Genomic DNA, 19736 nt, shown 5'->3' on the forward strand with positions numbered 1-19736 from the left:
GTGTTCCTTTTTATGGGAAATTCTGTAAACCTCTCAGTGGGAAGCCTTGTTGGTGGTGGGAGAGTATGGTTATCAGTAGGGAAGTCTTCCTGACGGTGGAAAAGTCTTCCTGTTTGCAAGGAAGCCTATGATCAGAGAAAGAGTTGTCATGTCAGTTTGAGCGTATACCTGTGAGTTGACAATTCCTTTCGTCAGATAAGTCTTCATGTCGAAAGCAGAGTCTTCCTGTTGAGGCAGAGCCCTTCATTCTTTAGTTGGAGAGTATGGTGGGAATTTGCAGTGGGAGAGTCTTTCCATGGGTAATGTCTTCCTCATGGTGGGCAGGTCTTTCTGTTGACAGGCAAACCTTCATTTTGGACGGCTAGTTTGGTGGGAGGTCCTTAGTACTGATGGTTGAAACTTCCCATAAGTTGGCCTGTTTTCCTGTGGTTGGGAGGGTTCAATGGAAGTAATTAGTAGGACAGTTCTATGGGGAGTTTTGCTATTAGTGAGAGTTAAGTAGCAGAGTCTTCTGTTAGGGCTCTGCTCGTCAGTGGCAGAGAGTAGCTGCTAATAGGACAGCCTACATGCTGACGTGAGATTCTTCCTGTTGTAGGGAGTCTTGCTGTCCATGATGGTGTCTTCCTGCTAGTAGGAATGCTCAGCGGGAATGTTCATAGAGAAAGTCTTCCTTATTGTGGGTAGGTCTTCCAGTCTGCAAGTTTTGCTGTTGTCCAGTCTTCTTGTCAGTGAGTGTTCTTGTCAGCAGACGAGTTTACTGGCAAAGTATGTGTCTTACCCTTAGAGGACTAGTCTGTCAGTGGGTAAAATGTTGTAGGAAGATCAGCAATATTTTACTTGCAGTGTTCATGCTATCTTGAATCTTCCCCCAAAACCGAGTCATACACTTTATTCTGGGGAGAGTGTCGGGACATCGGTACAAGCAGTGGCCAAGCCAATAGGTCTCGCCTATGAGACCTATTGACTTTGGTACAGATTGTTCAGCACGGGTGAAATTAATATTTTAAAAAATCACTTTGATGCAGCTTTCGCATTATTTACAGGGACGAGAAAGTAAAGTGACGTGGGGGGATGAGGTGGGGAAGCAAATGGACAATGGGTGGTTGACGCTGAGAGAAGCAAACAGACAACGGAGGGGGTAGAACGACAACGGATGGTGGGAGGGTGCGGAGGAAGCCAGAATGGCAGCTGATGGATGGAGGACGTTGGGAGAAACACATGGGCGAGAAAAAGCAACATAAGTACACGAGGGTGACAGCTAGAAAACACATGCACTATCGTAGAGTGCCTAAACTAAAAGAAATTAGTAGCACCTGAAAAGAGAACAGTGGAAGGACATAAGTCCTGGGTCCATGCTCCAGGGGACGGACAAACACGAGAGGAGGAAATCCGATGGAAACTGACGAATAGAAAGCAAGCAAATGCGAATGACAATAAAGCCAACCAGTGGTAAATAAAGGATGAGCTGAAAGCCCACTGCAAGTTAATATTCTGTCTCGCAAAGAGCCCTAAAGAACCAGGCCTGTCCGGGTGGGTGACTTGGTGCCGGCTGGAAGTGCGTCTTCTGCCGCAAGTTTTATAACCTGGGGTCTACTGTCCTCAGTAAAATCTGGTTATTGGCAGACTAGTTTTATAGTGAGCGAGTTGTGCTATCTACTCATCATATTATGCAGAGGGGGAGTCTGCTGGCAGTGAACAAGTCTTACTGTGGGGGGTTATACTCTTGGGGAGTGAGGCCTACTGTGGGGGGTTCTACTCTTGGGGAATGAGGCCTACTGTGGGCTGGCAAGTCTTGCTATCTTCTCATTGTCCACGTAGGAATCTTGCTGTTGGCTTTGCATCTTCAAGGTAGATGTGAGTGGGAGATTTTTTTTTTTTGTTCACACACACACACACACTCACACTCCCACACACACACTCCCACACACACACACACTCCCCTCGTGCTCTCTATCTCGTGTTGTATTCAAAGTCATTATACTATTATTTTAGCCTCACTGCCTCAACAAACATAGCAAAATATTGAAAAGGGAATGCAAGTCTGATCATCGGAGTTGCTTAAATGTCGGACCCTCCCAGGCCAAGGGTGCTTCGGATGCACCGAAATAGCCTGGACAAAGGCCAGCATCTCTTTCTTGCCCCCTAGCCAGGGAGGGTTGTATGGGGTGGGTGAGATGCAAATTGCCTTATTCCAAAGGAGTATTTGCAGAGACCAGGCCCACAGCCGGAGGGGGGCTAGTATCACAATGGCGCAGCCCTGTTTTCCCCAAACAGCCTCGGCTTCGCATGTACAGCTGTGGCCCATTTGTCATGGACTGTGGTGGAGGGGAGGGTGGATCGGACCACGTGCCTGTGCTCGCAGAAAGAGTTCCAGAGGGCCGATTGCGCAACTGCAGGCGCGTCCTTTTCTTCACAATCGCACGGCAAGAGGGAACGTCTCTGGCAATAATCTACACCCCCCTCTGGGACCGGGCCCCTCCGGGGAATAACTAACACTTTCTAGCAAGTCTGTGCTTCTATCGCTGTGTAACTCTTTGTAATAAAGACTAACCCTCGACATTGCCTGCTTTACTGAATGAAATCAATAACGCCCTCGGAATGTTGTTTCTTATAGCGCTGTAACCCTATTACTTAAACCATCCCCAGGCCAGTCTGCCCTTATTTCAGAGGGTGGAACAAAGAACACCCGCTGGAGGGCTGGTACTTCATCACTGTACGGACTCAAAATGATGTTCTGGGATTGCAGTGCTGCATTCCCGCTTGGATTAAAGAACATCCCCTAGCGATATCCTGTGCTTCTAGCAGTATATGCCTGCACGGATTAAATATCAACCCAGATAACCCCTGTTTAGTACCGTATAACATCATGGATGGAATAACCTCTCTTGGCTATTCTCTGCTTATAGCAGTATATATCTGCATGGATTACAGAACACCCCCATGAATAGTATGTGCACATAGCAGTATATCACTGTATGGATTAAGGAACCTCCCCAAGATATACTGTAGTTATAGTTTATATAACTGCAGGGATTGGAGAACATCACTTACATCTTCTCTGTTTATGGCACTGTATAACCGCTTGGATTAAAGCACATTTCATGAATATTATGTATTTATAGTAGTATATAATTGCATATGTGCTGCCTGTGCATGAGGATTTGGCATAAGGGCCAGAGCTGCTGACTGGGGAACAAAGTTCGAGTATCGGCGCTGGCTTAGCATCCTGTGATTCTGGGCAAACCACTTAATCTCCCCATGCCTAAAAAAATGAATGTGACCTTGTATAATGTTACTGGTTCTCATGTAAAGTGCTCCAATACCTTCACTTCAATTTCGCGCTATATAAAACTGCAAAAAAAAATTATTTATGTTTATAGCATCATTTTACGTCGGGGAATAAAGAGCAGCCCCTGGATACTATTTGGTTCTTTCACTATCTCTCTAATAATGAGCATGCACTGTCAGTTATGTCACGTTCTTATATCACTCTATGAAATAAGTGACATTCCCTTGCAATTATGGCGTTTTGTCACTGCGTGGAGTGTGTGGATAAGAGCATCCCTGGTAAATGTCTGCCTGTGTCACTGCACAGAATACAGCTTGTTCCATGCGGTCCTACGTTTTGTATCATTATTTCATTGAGTGGTATAAAGACAATACCCCGGTGTTTCTATGCTCCTATCGCTACATGCAATAATGAACATCCCCTGGCAGTTCCTTCTTTGCATCACTTGTTATAAATCAGCAAACCACTGAGCAGCATGAAATACCTTAATACGAAATGAGTATATCACTGTATGACTGAATTAAATGAAGAACATTGCGTGCTTGTATCACAATTTTACTGTTTGAGATAAAGTCCACCCCCTGGTTATATCACTGTAGAAGTCCACGTGCATGCATGTCTAGCCTTCGGTCTCACGATATCACGATACCAAAAATGAATGTAGACCTGTCAATCCATCTCGCACAGACTGTATCCCTGCACGGATTATGAATATTGCAAGGCATTTCTGTCCTTTTCTCTCGGTGCATCACTGCATGGAGGTAAGATGAGCCCCAGGAATTCCTCAATTTTACTCCATGCTTACTGTGTATCCCACAACGGAGAAGGGTGAAGGCAGCTTGTTCTGGGGAACTGAGGTGGCTCGAAATGATGTGGCATTTTTGCACAGTGCCAGGCTTTGCTGTTTGTGAATGTGCCAGTTTGGGCCTCTGAGAGAGGGCAGATGTTGATCACTTTGATGGCCATTTGAAGCTCTTCGGTTAACCAGAGACCGGTTGGTAATAATGGCGTCTTGTGCTTGCAATGATGCACTAATGGAAATGTTCTGGTCTTTCCCTCCGACTGATTATCTCACAGCCTCCTACGTTATTGTTTCATACTTTTCTTGTTCTTTTCTAGGCCGCAATGAATTGATAGCTCGATATATCAAACTGCGAACGGGGAAGACGCGCACTAGAAAACAGGTAGGTGTTCAGATCTATGCACCCATAAAAAGATTGATCTTATTTCTTTACCTCAGAGGCAATAGTAGGAAACACTGGTGCAGTCCACCCCTATTCGGCGTCTGATGAACAGTCTTGTTGTGTGGGACATTGCTTAGTCACCTGGGGTTTTTGCCCATATACTGTGTTTTCAATAAAGTCTATTTCAGTGGAGTTTCTGGTATGGTAGGTAGTGAGTACATTGCACACATGACGCTGATTCTTAACACTGGTTGAGAGGTTTGGCTCGCAGAAGCCCTTCTGCCCATGGTTGCTAAAGGGACGGTTCTTGAATGAAGAAGGTACAAACATCTGGGCAAAAGTGGGCCATGTGTGGGTGAAAAAGTGGCCCATACAGGAGCGTGCATCAGAGACTGAGTTAGGGTGTCGCCCAGTGGCACCGCTACGCTGTTAAAGTGAGCCTGATTTGTAAAATTGATATTGTGCACTTTTTATGTTTATATTGGGGGTACCTGGGGCCGTTTAATATTTTTTTACAGCACTGCACCAATCTAAAGCGTAAAGCATGGCCCGCTTTTGCTTTCACTTGCAGCCATTTTCTCTGTGCAGCGCACCCACTCGAGTTAGCGGTGAAGTTTTTCAAGGGCTCGGCTCTACACAGAGCGGCTGTGAGGCGGATAGATCAGACTGAAGTCTGGTGTCGCCCAGAGGCACTGCTACACTGTCAAAGTGAGCTTGATTTTCAAAACAGAAATTTGTTGTGCACTTTTATGTTTATGTTGGGGGGACCTGGGCCCTTTTGATCTTCTTCTTCTTTTATTTATTTTATTTTTTTTAAACTACACCGATCCGAAGCAGAGAGCAGGTGTTAGGTGGCCGCTTTTGCTTTCACTTGCAGCTATTTACCCAGTGCCGCACACCTGCTTGAGTTAGTGGTGCAGTTTTTCAAGCGGCCAGCCCTACATAAGGCAAGCACGTCTGTGTCTGAACCAGCCCAGGGGGCCAGGAACGCTGTTTCTTGCCAACCAGAAAGGCTGGTGTTCACTTCTGGAAAATTACCAGCAATGCAGCCTGTTTGTTCTAAACATTGCATGGCCTCTTTTCACCGCAAGCATTCCCACTAATGTTTTCTAACTGTAACTTCTCAGCTTAACTTGGCAATAGTGGCCATATTGTCAGCCCAGAAAGAGCTGCTTCCTTTTATAATTTGTCTGGTAGTAAAGATAGCTTTTTTTATGGGCTGCAAGGGAGTGAATTTCGTTTTTTTAATATAAACTGCCGATATCTTCCTAAACATCAAAAGGATATATTTAATTATTCCTTGGATAACGATCCGAATGTCCTATTTCTTACCGACACATGGCTGCATGAAGCTTTTTTTCCGGACGTGATTACCGCACTAGCTTCTAACTATGCCATTGTTAAAAGGAACAGGCAGGTGGTGGAATCACCATTATTTTTAAGAACAAACATCAATATAAAATCCAGGTGCTGGCCATCCCAGATTGTGAAGCTTTGTTTTTTTCACTACCTCTTACCTAAAAACTCACATTTTCTGGGGCCTTCATTTATCGGCCTCCGGGATATGCAGGGAATGAGTATTTGCTGATTCTGGACCTGCTTGCCCCTTATATTTTGAAATGCATGAATTTTACACTCTTAGAAAATTTCAATGATAATCTTGAAGCTCCCACATGTAATTTGGCTACAACGCTCATAGATGATATAAGTGTGCTGAATTTAGGTCTAGTTATACATGAGGCGGGCCGCCTTCTTGATAATTTTTTTACTACTATTATGGATCTTGGTCGAATCATCTAAGCCCAAGAGCTAGGAAAACACCCTCGGTTACGGGGGCCCCAAGCACTGACCAGAAGCTCTTCGAGCCCTACTGGAACGTTCCTCCAAAGTTAAGGACCTTGGCTTTTGGTTGGATGAGAGGCTATCTATGAAACCGCAAGTGGCTAAGGTGGCCTAATTCCACTGCCAGCCCCGAAAACAGTGATTCAAGTTTTGATTCTGTCTAGAATTGATTATGGGAGCATCCTATAACTGAGAGCAGACAAAGCAATTGTCCGTCGTCTATCAATCAATCAATCAGTGACACTTATAAAGCGCGCTACATACCCGTAGGGTCTCAAGGCGCTGGGGGGGGGGTGCCGCTACTGCTCGAACAGCCAGGTCTTCAGCTTCTTTCTGAAGGAGAGGTGGTCTTGGGTCAGGCGCAGGTCGGACGGGAGGGAGTTCCAGGTCTTGGCGGCCAGGTAGGAGAAGGACCTTCCTCCTGTAGTCGCTCTTCGGATGCGGGGGACGGCGGCGAGGGCGTGGTTGGCTGATCGGAGGTGGCGTCTGGGAGCGTAGAAGTTGACTCGGCTGTTGAGGTAGCTCGGGCCTTGGTCGTGCAGGGCTTTGTGTGCGTGGGTGAGGAGGCGGAAGGTGATTCTCTTGTTGACGGGGAGCCAGTGAAGGTCTCTCAGATGTCCGGAGATGTGGCTGGATCGTGGGATGTCGAGGATGAGTCTGGCTGAGGCGTTTTGGATCCGCTGGAGTCTCTTCTGGAGCTTGGCGGTGGTACCGGCGTAGAGGGCGTTACCGTAGTCCAGTCGGCTGGTGACGAGGGCCTGGGTGACGGTCTTCCTGGTCTCTGTGGGGATCCACCAGAAGATCTTCCGTAGCATGCGTAGGATGTTGAAGCACGCCGAGGAGACGGTGTTGACTTGCCTGGTCATGGAGAGGGAGGAGTCCAGGATGAAGCCCAGGTTTCGTGCATGGTCTGTCGGTTTGGGTGCGGTGCCCAGGGCGGGAGGCCACCAGGAGTCGTCCCAGGCGGAGGGTGAGGAGCCCAGGATGAGGACCTCCGTCTTGTCCGAGTTCAGTTTCAGGCGGCTGGTCGTCATCCACTCAGCTACCTCTTTCATCCCTTCGTGCAGGTTGGCTCTGGCAGCGGTGGGGTTGTTGGTCAGGGAGAGGATCAGCTGGGTGTCGTCGGCGTAGGAGATTATGCTGAGGTGGTGTTTGCGTACGATGGCCGCGAGGGGGCTCATGTAGACGTTGAAGAGGGTGGGGCTCAGGGATGATCCTTGGGGGACGCCGCAGATGACTTCGGAGGCCTCTGACTTGTACGGTGGTAGGCGGACTCTCTGTGTTCTTCCGTCGAGGAAGGAGATGATCCATTCCAGCGCCTTGTCCTGGATTCCGATGTTGCTGAGGCGCCGTACTAGGGTGCGGTGGCAGACCGTGTCGAAAGCCGCGGAGAGGTCTAGGAGGATGAGGGCCGCTGTTTCTACAAGTTGTCCAGAATGCCGCGGCTAGGTTACTTTATCGCTTCCTAAAGTATGCTTCAGTGTCCAATCTTCTATGTGAGCTGCACTGGTTGACTGTGGATAACCAGATACTGTTCAAAGCCTTGTGCTCTTTGCACAAAGCTTAGATTCAAGACAGGCCCTCAATATATTCAGGATTCGGTGGTGCCTTACCAACCTGCACATATGCTTCAATCATGCAACTAGTCTCTCTGTAAAGTGTAGGGAGTCCTTCTGTCGCGCATGGGCGGTTGGTCCTTTGCATACCTAGCTATGGAATGACCTCCTGGAATCTCTGAAAAGCTGTACTTCCATCATTGTGTTTCACAAAAACTTTTAGACTTGGCTGTTTTAGTCATGGGGCTGTTGCATCCGACCTTAGTCTCGCACCGGGAAACACTTTGGGGTAGCTGAGAGCTTTACAAGACAAATTAATAATAAGAAGTAATTTTAATGACCACGTTATATTTTATATTCCTCCTAATTTATTTGTTATTTCTGTTGCTTTGGCATGTGAAGTACCAGTTAGTACAATTTGTGCATTACACCCTCTTGTGATGCCAAATAACTTCCTGAACCATTATGGCCAGATGTTCAGTAGGCATAGTTAAGTTATTTACCCGTTTTTGGCATTGTCATTGCCTGAGACGTTCTAGTAGTCTAAAGCTCTTATTTTTTATTTCTGCTCTTCCATTACTTGATTAGGTTAGAAAAGCACACAAAAATTCCTTCTACGTTAAAGTTTTCAGTTGGATGCATCTTTCATGTGAACTATCTTGTATTAATTTTGCACATTTCTTGGTTTGCCTGGATGTGTTAACACTGGGTATTTCATGAATCTCATTAATTAGCTTTTCTCTATAAATACTTTAAAAAGAAACTCGCAATAGCTATTAATCAAGCTATGCCACAAATCCTCAAGACTACTCGGGTGTTTCCATTAATTGTCCTGTAGAAGACCCTCCCTTTGATCCACATCTGACAGGCTCCTGTGCGTGTTTTTGAAGTATTTTCTTTCTTTTTATAAGCAATAAGTGAATCCGACAGGAACCACTTTGTGTGATACATTACTTGATCTCGAAAGATCTCTTTACTTAACTGCTGTGTTTCTCTTTAATTATCATCATTCCCTATCCGCAGTCTGGCCACTCACGTCCGTTTATTTGTTCACATATTCAGTTATGTGACTCTTTGACACTAGCACCTCTTTGTAGCCTTGAGGTGGATACTGAGGAGGAGACTGAAAACTGTGAATCTAGCTGTACATTTTGTAGCCCTGCCCAGGCATCTATTATTTGTCGTGCTAAGTCCTGGGAAGTCCCTAAATCGCCTTCACTGCTCCTAACTTTTAACCCGGTATCTGGATCCTAAATAAATAATACTGTGTCTTTACTTGGAGGCTTTCCTCTGCATGTATTTGCACGTACAAATGATGTAGATAAAAAGGATTTGAATGTATACTTCCTGAATAAGCTGTATTTATCCTGCTTCCAGCCATGAATTGTGCTATGAGTGGTTTTCCAGTAGACCCTTACACACAATCCTTCAGCAGTAATGGTAATTGTGTCCATTTAGTCAATGTGTAGATAGCTCAATGTTGCACTTGATGTCTAGACATACAGATGCTAGACCAAGGTCTAGGTACTTTGCATGATTACAAGTTGGTTAGGTTGGTAAGCGTAGTACCTCCCCTTGGTAGGAAAACTATTCTCTGGTGGAAATGATGTATTTAAACTAAACACTATTATGAAGTCTTCAATACCTGATGCTTCAGAAATACAACATCAGTCTGAAGTTGATCAGGCTTTAGTCTGCAGCCAGATTTTTTCTCAAGTCTCCACCCAGCTCCTTAATTTCAATCGTTTGTAGCGAATGCAGATATTTGCTAAATGTTTCTGGTTCGTCAATTCCTGATGGTCCCATGGTTGGTAAGAGTTCTGGCAAAGCCCACAAAATGGATCATGGCATTTTTAAGAACTTATGTATTATCACAAATCCTGGAGCCTTTGTTTATCTGATGTAAATGCTGTGTTTGTCTCAGACCAACCTCACCCGTGAAACTGGGTTGTAGCGCTGCTTCCCATTGTACCCATTGGATAGCCGCTGGCAGTTCTAAGTACTCTTTTGCAAGAGCAGCAAGAACGCTCTTTTTTCAGATCTTCTGAGTTTTTAATCCATGTCCCTGAATACAATTTAGGAACATCTATTCCAAAAATTGATTGCTGGATCCACGCCTGGCTGTTTTAGCTGCAGAGCTAGATAGTCCCAATATTTTTCTTAACCTTTATGGATGCTTAAGCCTTCTTGCTTTCTCTTGACCGTCCAAAGGTACATGGAAATTATGTTATTGGATCTCTTCAATTGGCTCGTTTTTGAGCATGGTCTCATTAGCAGCCTTTTCCATGGTTAAATGAGATTGTGGTTTCCCCTGAAGTGAGTTGTTTGAATTTTATTAGCACAGGATTATACATAGTATGATCCTGTGGAATATAGGTTGTTTTGCAGCCGCCGTTAATGTACGGCTAAGAGCAGAATTACTGAAAAGTTGGTTTCAAAGCCTCTGGTCTTTAGTCTTTTCCAAGTAATACCTTAGTGACCACTAACGTGCCTTTCCACCTGTGAAATTAGGTTAGGTAAGTAATATGGAAATTAAATTCAACATTGGTGAGGCAATGGAAATCAGAGGGGAAAAGGGAAGAGAGTGGGATGCTGTGACTTGCGCAAGGGATCAGACATGGCCATCCTGGATTAGTTTCTTTTGACAAACGCGAGGCACAGGTTATGTGTGGATGAAGCAACAAAAGTGTCTGGGGCGGAAAGTTCAGACTTCAGAAGGTTAGGCTCGTGGGTAGACCTTGAGACCGGGTTTAACGTTTGCATGTAGGCTTCACTTTCGCTACTGGCGCTTGAAAATGTTCAAAACCGAAAATAAAAACCTCTCCACTCAGTGTTGGGGCCTTACTCAGTGAGGCAGTGAGTTCCCAATGTTTGAAAGCTACTCCCTATTCAATTTTGGCATGATCCACTCCAGCTCTTTCCTATTCACGTGTCTTATATTTCACATCAACAAGGTTTCCTTGAAGGCCCACACCTCTTTATTTCCCAAAATAAATTTGAACTTCCATATAATTTCTCTCAGTGTTCTTTCCAAATCCTACTTCTCCAGCGAATGGATCTTTTCACACTTCATTGGTTCAGAGCCCAAAGATTTTTGAAAAGCTATACAAGAATTCTGCAGAAACGCTTCGACTTCAAAACAGTCTGTTGCTTGGTGGATAGTTCAGAGATCAGTACTTACTACCAGAAGGTAACACACCCCTTCTTAGTAATCCACATACAAAGCGTTAAACAGCACTGGACCAGCATACCTGAACAGCCGCTTACCCTTTTACCAGCCTGCAAGACACCTACACTCAGTCGCACTCTCACTTGCACACACCCTCCACATTCACAAAAGCAGAGCAGGAGGATGCTCGTTCTCCTACATCGCACCCAAAACATGTAATGACCTCCTGCAATACATCAGAACCTCTTATCTTCTGGAGTTCCACAAGAGGCTGAAGGCCTGGCTCTCGGAATAACTCAGCGGGGGCCACAGTTTTACACATCTCCTCAAGTGCCTGGGCAGCCTTGAGGGTGAGTAGTGAGCTATGCCTATTTACCTTACTCAACATCCCAAAACTGACTCTGTGAGTTAAAGGGCAGCTTTTGCTGCTTTGACAAAATTTCCTCTCTGCAAAATCTAAAGATTGGCACCCTTAAAATTACTCTATACTCTTATCTTTACTGCTTTGTTTCTGATAAGACTTGTTCCTGAAGTCGGCAAATCGTCTCACTCATACCAATTTGGTTAGCTAGCCGTTTTCATGATCTTATCAACATTTTTATTCTTTACCGCTCTCAGGGGTAAGTGATGAGATTGCCATTCTTTATATGTTATATTTATGAGTATCTGAGTATCTCAAAATGGAGAAGAAACATGTTACTGTAATTCTACTTCTTATGGATATCCTTTTTCAATTGATATTTCATCACTACTTTCCCTATGAACTAGGAAGATAGTTTTGCTGTTACGGAAAAGTTCTTACTCTTCCCTTCCAATTAACATGAATTGTTCTAACTAATATTGTTCTGTACTCTTAAGATAAAGGTTGCCTCTGTGAAAGTTATTCAACAAAAAGGCCTGGTTGCGACTGACACAATAAACGTATGTATTCTTAATCCATTGGGTATCAAATACACCTCCTGGGTTTGGCTATGCTTATAATATTAAGTCATACCTCCCATGTGTGTACAATTATTTCGAAAAAACATCCAACCACATTTATCTTAAAGATTGCGGATGATACTGGTACATTGGTCATGAAAAATGTGAAAAAATGTGAGGTGGGTCACAAAGTGCCTCACGTAGGCAACATCCACAGAGCTGATGGTAGGTACTCACCAGTGTGCTCACTTTTTCATCATCATGACATGAAACAAATAAATGTGACCTAACTCAAAGAAATTCAACCCATAAATGAGAAAGGTGTAACAAATAATGATGTAAACTATCTACCATCTATTCCTGTAACGTGTAACAAAGAGTCAACTGCACTCCCCATTAAAATATGTTGTGAATTTTAAGCTGAATGGCTTAACATGGTCTAAACATGCCGCTTTTTTAATTGAGTGTGAACACTAGACCAATATTAAATACATATGATAGATGTTCGCAACCTATTTTAATAGGTAGTGCAGTTGACTCTTTGTTACACGTTACGGGGTAGAGATGGTAGATAGTTTACACCATTATTTGTTAAACCTTTATCATTTATGGGTTACATTTTTACATTTCTTTGAGTTAGGTTACATTTATTTGTTTCTTGTCATGAAAGTGCAGATGATGACAAAGTGAGCACACTGGTGAGTACCTACCATCAGCTCTGTGGACGTTGCTTATGTGAGGCACTTTCAGACCCACCTCACATTTTTTCGCATTTTTCACGACCAATGTACCAGTATCATCCAAAAGTTTTAGGATAATTGGGATGCGTTTGTGGTTGGATGTTATTTCGAAATAATTGTACACACACACGGGAGGTATGACTAAATGATATAAGTGTAGCCAAACCCAGGAGGTGTATTTGATACCCAATGGATTAAGAATACATATGTTTATTGTGTGTCAGTCGCAACCAGGCCTTTTTGTTGAATAACTTTGTGAGTGGAGGACGGCCTGGGTACGTATCCCTCTGATGCTCCTTGTTTAAGAGTTGCCTCAATGAAAGTGTCAAAATGAGGCCTGGCGAGGGTGCTGCATATTTGTAACACTTTCATTTTTTATTTTTAAACCAGGGGCCAAGAAAGATTTCAAGTGGATTTCGCCTTTAACTAAAACACAAAATGTTGCCTTTAGAAATTGAGCTGTTTCTTTAGAACATTTTCCAGGATCCTATATTTACCAGTAAATACACTTAAGACTAAGTAGTGCCGAATCGTCTTGATATCCGCTTCAGTGCCCAAAAGAGATGGTTTAGGAAAGACAATACATTAAAAATGCTAGATATGCTTGGTAAATTATTTTACTTTGTCTTCTCAGGTCCTACCGTTCCCTTGCAGTCAGCTCCTGTCTACCAATTTACTTGCTGTTTTTATGTTTACATTGCGAATACTGACCAATTAGTCCCTTTGTTGTCTCTTCAGCTTCGCCCTTTCTTTTACACTTATGGTCTGTGTCCCCCATCTTGTTTTCCCACTCCGCTGTATCATGCCCATGCAATTGCATATTATTATTTGTTCATTTCCAGCTCATTCCCATCATCGAGTTGGGAGTATGGTATAAACTTTAATTCATCATAGCTCTCCCTGCACAATCATCATTGTTATAGGTATAAAAGTCTACAGTCCTTTGTCTAGTGTAATCACATTTATGAGGCAGAGAGGGGAAAGGACATCTAAAAGATCACCTTAAGGAAGATGTCGAGAGTTCTCTCTTTGCTTGTGTCTAAAGCTTCTGTGCTTCAATTATTTATCTATCGCCAAAGACAAGGAGTCGTCTTTCATATTCTTTTGGTGCTTGTGGGGATAAGAAAAGTATTGATCCTTATGAAGATGATCTAAATGAGTGCCTCTAGACAATCAATTTCTAACAATTTATTGCTAGTTTCTGAAAACTATATCAATATAGTGCAGTAAATAAAGACCTTTGAATCATTTTTAGGTCTCGCCTAGGCAGCGTGCATGTGCTGCTGTAGGAGGGCCTTTAGCCATCGGTCTTCACTTTCCAAGCACTGCACTCATGCTTGTGGCGGCATCCACCTTGCGGGAGCGAGCAGCGGCGCGCCACAAGCACGAGTGCAGTGTTTGTAAAGTGAAGACTGCTCTTCTAAGCGCGCGCGCCGCTCTCCTCACCCACATGTCCCGGCCACTCACTCGCTCCGCCCCCTCTGTCTCCTTTTTTTTGCTTGCGCTTCTTGTTCCACTTTTTGCAGCCTAATTAGCTACATTTGCCGTGCTTTCACCGGAGACAGGCAATATGGTATGAAAATGGAGCAAGCAGGCCCTGGGTGTAGACCGCTACAATTTGCTCTAAACCTCCGCAGTGACTCACTATTTAGCAGGTAAGTGTCCGTGGGCTGCACGGAGAAAATTTGCTCTCACTATTCAGCACAGTTTGGTCTTAATACAACGCCTTTCCCCCCATTAGGAAGGGAAACATTTTCAAGGGCTTTTAGTTTATCTTAAAAATTCTCCATGTTCGAGGCATGTGGGCTGCTGAATTCATATCTGTGCATAGATCGCCGCCTAGTGTTGGGTCCGGATGTTTGCACGTTGTTGTCCTGGAAGAGTCTTCGAAGTATCCTTGGATAGGTGACTCCTCCCCTGGACTACAGTGCGCATGGGCATCCTCTCCATCCTCAGATTGTTTTTTTCCGCCATTGGGTTCGGATGTGCTATCTTAGCTCAAGTTAGGAAAATATTTTTTCGAGGCCAAAAGGCCTTTAGCTTGCGTCGGTACTGTTTATCGATCGGGTTTCGATACAATCCTGTTAGTTTACTAACTTTCAGCACCGACTTTTTTCGCATTTACCTGTCCATCGACTACTTCGACGATGGAATCGAGGACGCCATTCAAAAGGTGTCCGGTATGCAATGCGAAGTACCCACACATCGACGTCCATCCGGTGTGCAACAAATGCCTTTCGCCGGACCACGACGAATCGACATGCATGGCCTGTGCCCGGTTCCGTTCCAAGAAGACTCTGCGGAATCGACGAGCGGCGAGACTCGAGGCGCAGCACGCGGCACCGGCCCCAACAGACATCTTCGACGAGGCCGAAGACGTCGAGGAATTAGAAGTCTTGCCCTCCAGTCCAGTTTCCGAACACGAACCCGGATCGGACGAGGTAGACGAGTCACTCTTCCACAGAGGTGAAGACGACACCGAGGTAGGAGACGACGAGGAGGCCTTAGGGGCCGAAGAGAGTAGCTCCAATGATGAACAAGGCCTACCTGTTCAAACCGTTGAAACACCAGTGCCACAGCCTATGGCTCCGGTCGAGGGATCGCCTTCGGGCCTTACCCGAGACCCATCCCGCAGTTCTTCGGCTCCGCCCTCGGGCCCGGCCTCGGACGTTCAGCGGCAGCCATTACTACATAAACAGGCTGGTTTCCCTACCACAAAACCGAAACCGAAAGCTGCTTCGGTTCCACCGAAACCGAAACTGAAAGTGGCGCTGGTCGGATCGAGGCCTTCGACGCCAGCGCACCGCGTCGGCACCGACCGCACCAAGAGGGACTTCGGTGCCGAACTTGAAGCGGGCGACGTTGGAGTCGACAAACGGAAAAAAGCCATCGGCACCGACAAACCTGCTCGGCTACCGGCACCAACGACACCAAGGGCCGTACCGCCTGCTGTGTCTCGTATCGCTCCCTCGACGACACCTAAGCCTCAGGTATCGAAGACTTCGACGGTGATCTCTGCACCTCGACTCGATGACCCACCGGCGCCGAAAAAAATCCACGGCCGCCTCTACGAGCCTGGCCGGTGCCAAAGCCTCGAAGGCGCCCCAAGTACGACCTGGTGCGATGCAAGGCAGCAAAACCACAGCTGTCCTCCAGGACACGTCGGGTTCCGGTTCGATCGGAGCTCCAGCAGCCTCTTCGGTACCGGCCAACATTACCTTCGGCTTGCCTCCGTCGACAATCCCAAAAATGTTCCAACTCAGGACACGGGTCACCCAACCTACGGTCACACCTGCTGAGACGTCTCCGGCACGTATCATCGACGCCGACACTGGCAGGATGATTCTCCACGACCGAAGGATAACTTCGGAGCCGCCATTGGACCCTTTCAGGATCCCACTAAAAAGGAAGTTGCCTGCAGAATCGGAACCTCTCCTTTATGAACCCTTCCATTCATCCTACCAGGATCCACACCGGTTCTCCCCCACACGCTCCGATACGGATGCATTAGAGGACTACATGGATGACCAAGTCCCCTACCATGTAGACACGGACCCTGATGACCAGCAGGACCCTGATCAAACTTGGGGCGACCCTGCAGACCCCAGTGCACCTCTCGATGCACAGGACCAACAACTCTATGGGGCAAAAACATCTCCTACGGAGGATACTGTGGCGTTCAACGCTCTTATCGAACGTGCTGCAAATAACCATGGGGTACAGCTCCACTCTGATACCATCGAAGATGACTTTCTAATGGACACCTTTGCATCCTCAGAAAGACATGTAAAGACTCTGCCAATGTTGAAGGGGGTCCTCAAACCAGCCAAGGACATTTTCAAAGAACCCACCAGGGCACGAGTGATAAACCCCAGAATTGATAAAAAATACAGATCAGCACCTGGGGATCCTACTTACATCAGAGGACAATTACCACTCGACTCCATCGTCGTAGCGAATGCACGCAAGAGGGCACACTCGCAAACGACAGGTGACGCTCCTCCCCCGGACAAAGAGTCCAAGGTGTTAGAAACCTCTGGCAAGAGAGTTGCCGCCCAAGCTGCCAACATATGGCGCATAGCCAACACTCAAGCGCTCCTTGCTCGCTATGATAGAGCGCACTATGACACACTGGAGCAAATATTCCAACATCTCCCTGACCAGTTCAAGGAAGGCGCAGAAATGCTCATCAGAGAAGGACAGCTACTAACGAACGCTTCCATCAAATGCGCACTAGATGCTGCAGACACGGCTGCCAGAGCCATAAACACAAGCGTCATGCTGCGACGACATGCCTGGCTACGGATCTCAGGATTCAAGCCTGAGGTACAAAACCAATATACTGAACCAGCCCGTCAACCCCGACTATTTATTCGGGCCAGAGGTTGACACCACCCTCGAAAAGATAAAAAAGGACACGGACACTGCAAAGTCCATGGGCGCCCTACAAACTCAGTCCTTTCGGAGCGGCTCCTTTCGTCGCCCCGGAAACAAGGGAGCAGGTAGAGGACAGGGGTCACAACAAACATATAACAAAGGCAATACACAGACCACCTATGATAAAAACACCCGAGGTGGATATCGTGGCTCCAGCACAAAGGGCAGAGGACGCGGCTACGGCAACACCAGGTCCTCCCCCAAGAACAAGCAGTGACGCCCTCTCCCTTCCTCCCGACCACATAACACCTGTCGGGGGAAGGCTACAAAGGTTCCTGTCCACGTGGAATTCCATCACCACGGACAGGTGGGTCAAAGATATTGTAAAATACGGTTATTGTCTGGAGTTAACCTCCACTCCACCCACAATACCACCAAGAAGCCGTCCTATGTCCTCAGAGCACTTAACGCTCTTACAGCAAGAAGTGCAAAGTATGCTTCTAAAAGGCGCTATAGAGGTCGTACCCATCCACGAGCAGGGTGCGGGAGTGTACTCCCTCTACTTCTTAATTCCAAAAAAGGACGGGTCGCTCAGACCTATATTGGACCTGAGACCCCTGAACCAGTACATTCTTTCAGAGCACTTTCACATGCTCACTCTACAGCAAGTCCTTCCGCTTCTCAAGCAGGGAGACTTCCTGGCCACACTGGACCTCAAGGATGCGTACTTTCACATACCCATCCACCCCTCACACAAAAAATACCTCAGGTTCACTGTTCAGGGGCAGCACTATCAGTTCAAAGTCCTTCCCTTCGGCGTGACAACAGCGCCCAGGGTTTTCACGAAGTGCCTAGCTACGGTGGCAGCACATCTACGGAGGCAACATATACACGTCTACCCCTACCTAGACGACTGGCTCGTTCAAGCGAAGTCAGCCCAGCAATGTGCAAGCCACATGTCCCGCACCATTCACCTTCTTCACAGTCTGGGATTCTCACTAAATTATCCAAAGTCCCATCTCCAGCCCGCACACGTACAACAGTACCTAGGTGCGACTATAGACACTCTGGCGGCCACAGCTCAGCCAAATTTAGTGAGGATCAACAGCATACAACTGCTGATCCCCAAGTTCAAACCCAATCACTCACTTCCAGCGCGCGTGTTTATGCAGTTGATAGGCATGATGGCCTCCTGCATCTTCATAGTCCCGCACGCGAGATTACATATGCGCCCACTTCAGGAGTGCCTAGCACGTCAGTGGAATCAGGCTCAAGGACAGTTAAAGGACCTAGTGTTGGTGAGCGGTCGGGCATACAACTCTCTGCATTGGTGGAATCCACAAAACCTTTGCAAGGGCCGACCATTCCAAGAGCCTGTCCCACAGATAGTACTGACAGCGGAACCGTCTCTCCAGGGATGGGGAGCACATGTACTCCACTATACATTGCAAGGACTATGGACAACACAACAAAAGAAGTTGCACATCAACCTTCTGGAATTGATGGCAATCTTCCTAGCCATGAAGGCATTCAAAGTACATCTATGCAACAAGGTCGTGTTGATCCGGACGGACAACATGACCGCAATGTACTACATACAGAAACAGGGAGGAACACACTCTCCACAGTTATCTCATCTGGCTCAGAGCATGTGGAAGTGGGCCATTCAAAGGAACATGTTCCTCATGGCGGAACACCTCCCTGGCAAGGACAACCAGATGGCGGATCTGCTCAGCAGACACAGCCACCAGATGCACGAGTGGGAGTTACACCCATCAGTACTCCAACCGTACTTCCAGCAGTGGGGTCATCCGGAGATAGACCTATTCGCGACAAGCGAAAACGCAAAATGCCAAAGCTTCGCCGCCAGATTCCCACATCCGCAGTCGCAGGGCAATGCGATATGGATGAACTGGTCCGGCAGATTTGCGTACGCTTTTCCCCCAGCGCCATTGATACCGCTAGTGGCCCGCAAACTCCGACAACACTCCCTGACACTCGTCCTAGTTGCTCCCACGTGGGCACGCCAGCCGTGGTACACCACCTTCCTCGAACTTTCCGTGGTGCCGCATCAAAGGCTGCGGATCAAACCCGCGCATTTGACGCAGAACCATGGAGAGGTTCAGCACCCAGATCCGCAACAGCTGAATCTGGCGATCTGGCTCCTGAAGTCCTAGAGTTTGGCTATCTCAACCTGCCGCCTGACTGTATGGACATCATCAAGGAGGCCAGGAGACCCACTACCAGAGCTTGCTATGCAGCCAAATGGAAAAGGTTCGTCATTTATTGCGGTAATAATGACATCAACCCGCTGGACGCATCCATCCAAAACATCATCGGTTATCTCTTACACCTATATCGATGCAATCTGGCGTACACCTCTATACGTGTCCATTTGACCGCAATCTCAGCCTATCTGCAAACCAGGCAGCACCTCTCTCTATTCAGAGTGCCTGCCATCAAAGCATTCTTGGAAGGACTCAAACGAGTCATTCCACCAAGCCACCCACCGGCTCCAATGTGGAACCTCAACTTGGTCCTCACACGCCTGATGGGTCCACCCTTTGAACCTCTACACTCATGCGAGATTCAATTCCTTACCTGGAAAGTGGCCTTCCTTGTAGCGATCACTTCCCTAAGAAGAGTTAGTGAACTCCA

The 19736-nt window shown here is 46.6% G+C and overlaps 1 protein-coding gene across 2 annotated transcripts in view; it reads left to right on the forward strand.

The window, feature by feature from the left end:
- Positions 1-19736, forward strand: part of LOC146809501 (transcriptional enhancer factor TEF-1-like) — a 245183-nt gene that overhangs the window by 150199 nt on the left and 75248 nt on the right. For both annotated transcript variants that reach the window (XM_085616338.1, XM_085616339.1), the window contains exon 3: positions 4409-4473. In XM_085616338.1, coding sequence (XP_085472464.1) covers positions 4409-4473 — 65 coding nt within the window. The remainder of the gene's footprint in view (positions 1-4408; positions 4474-19736) is intronic.

This window comes from Triturus cristatus, chromosome 7 (genome assembly GCF_964204655.1).
Source record: "Triturus cristatus chromosome 7, aTriCri1.1, whole genome shotgun sequence".
Taxonomy (NCBI): Eukaryota; Metazoa; Chordata; class Amphibia; order Caudata; family Salamandridae; genus Triturus; species Triturus cristatus.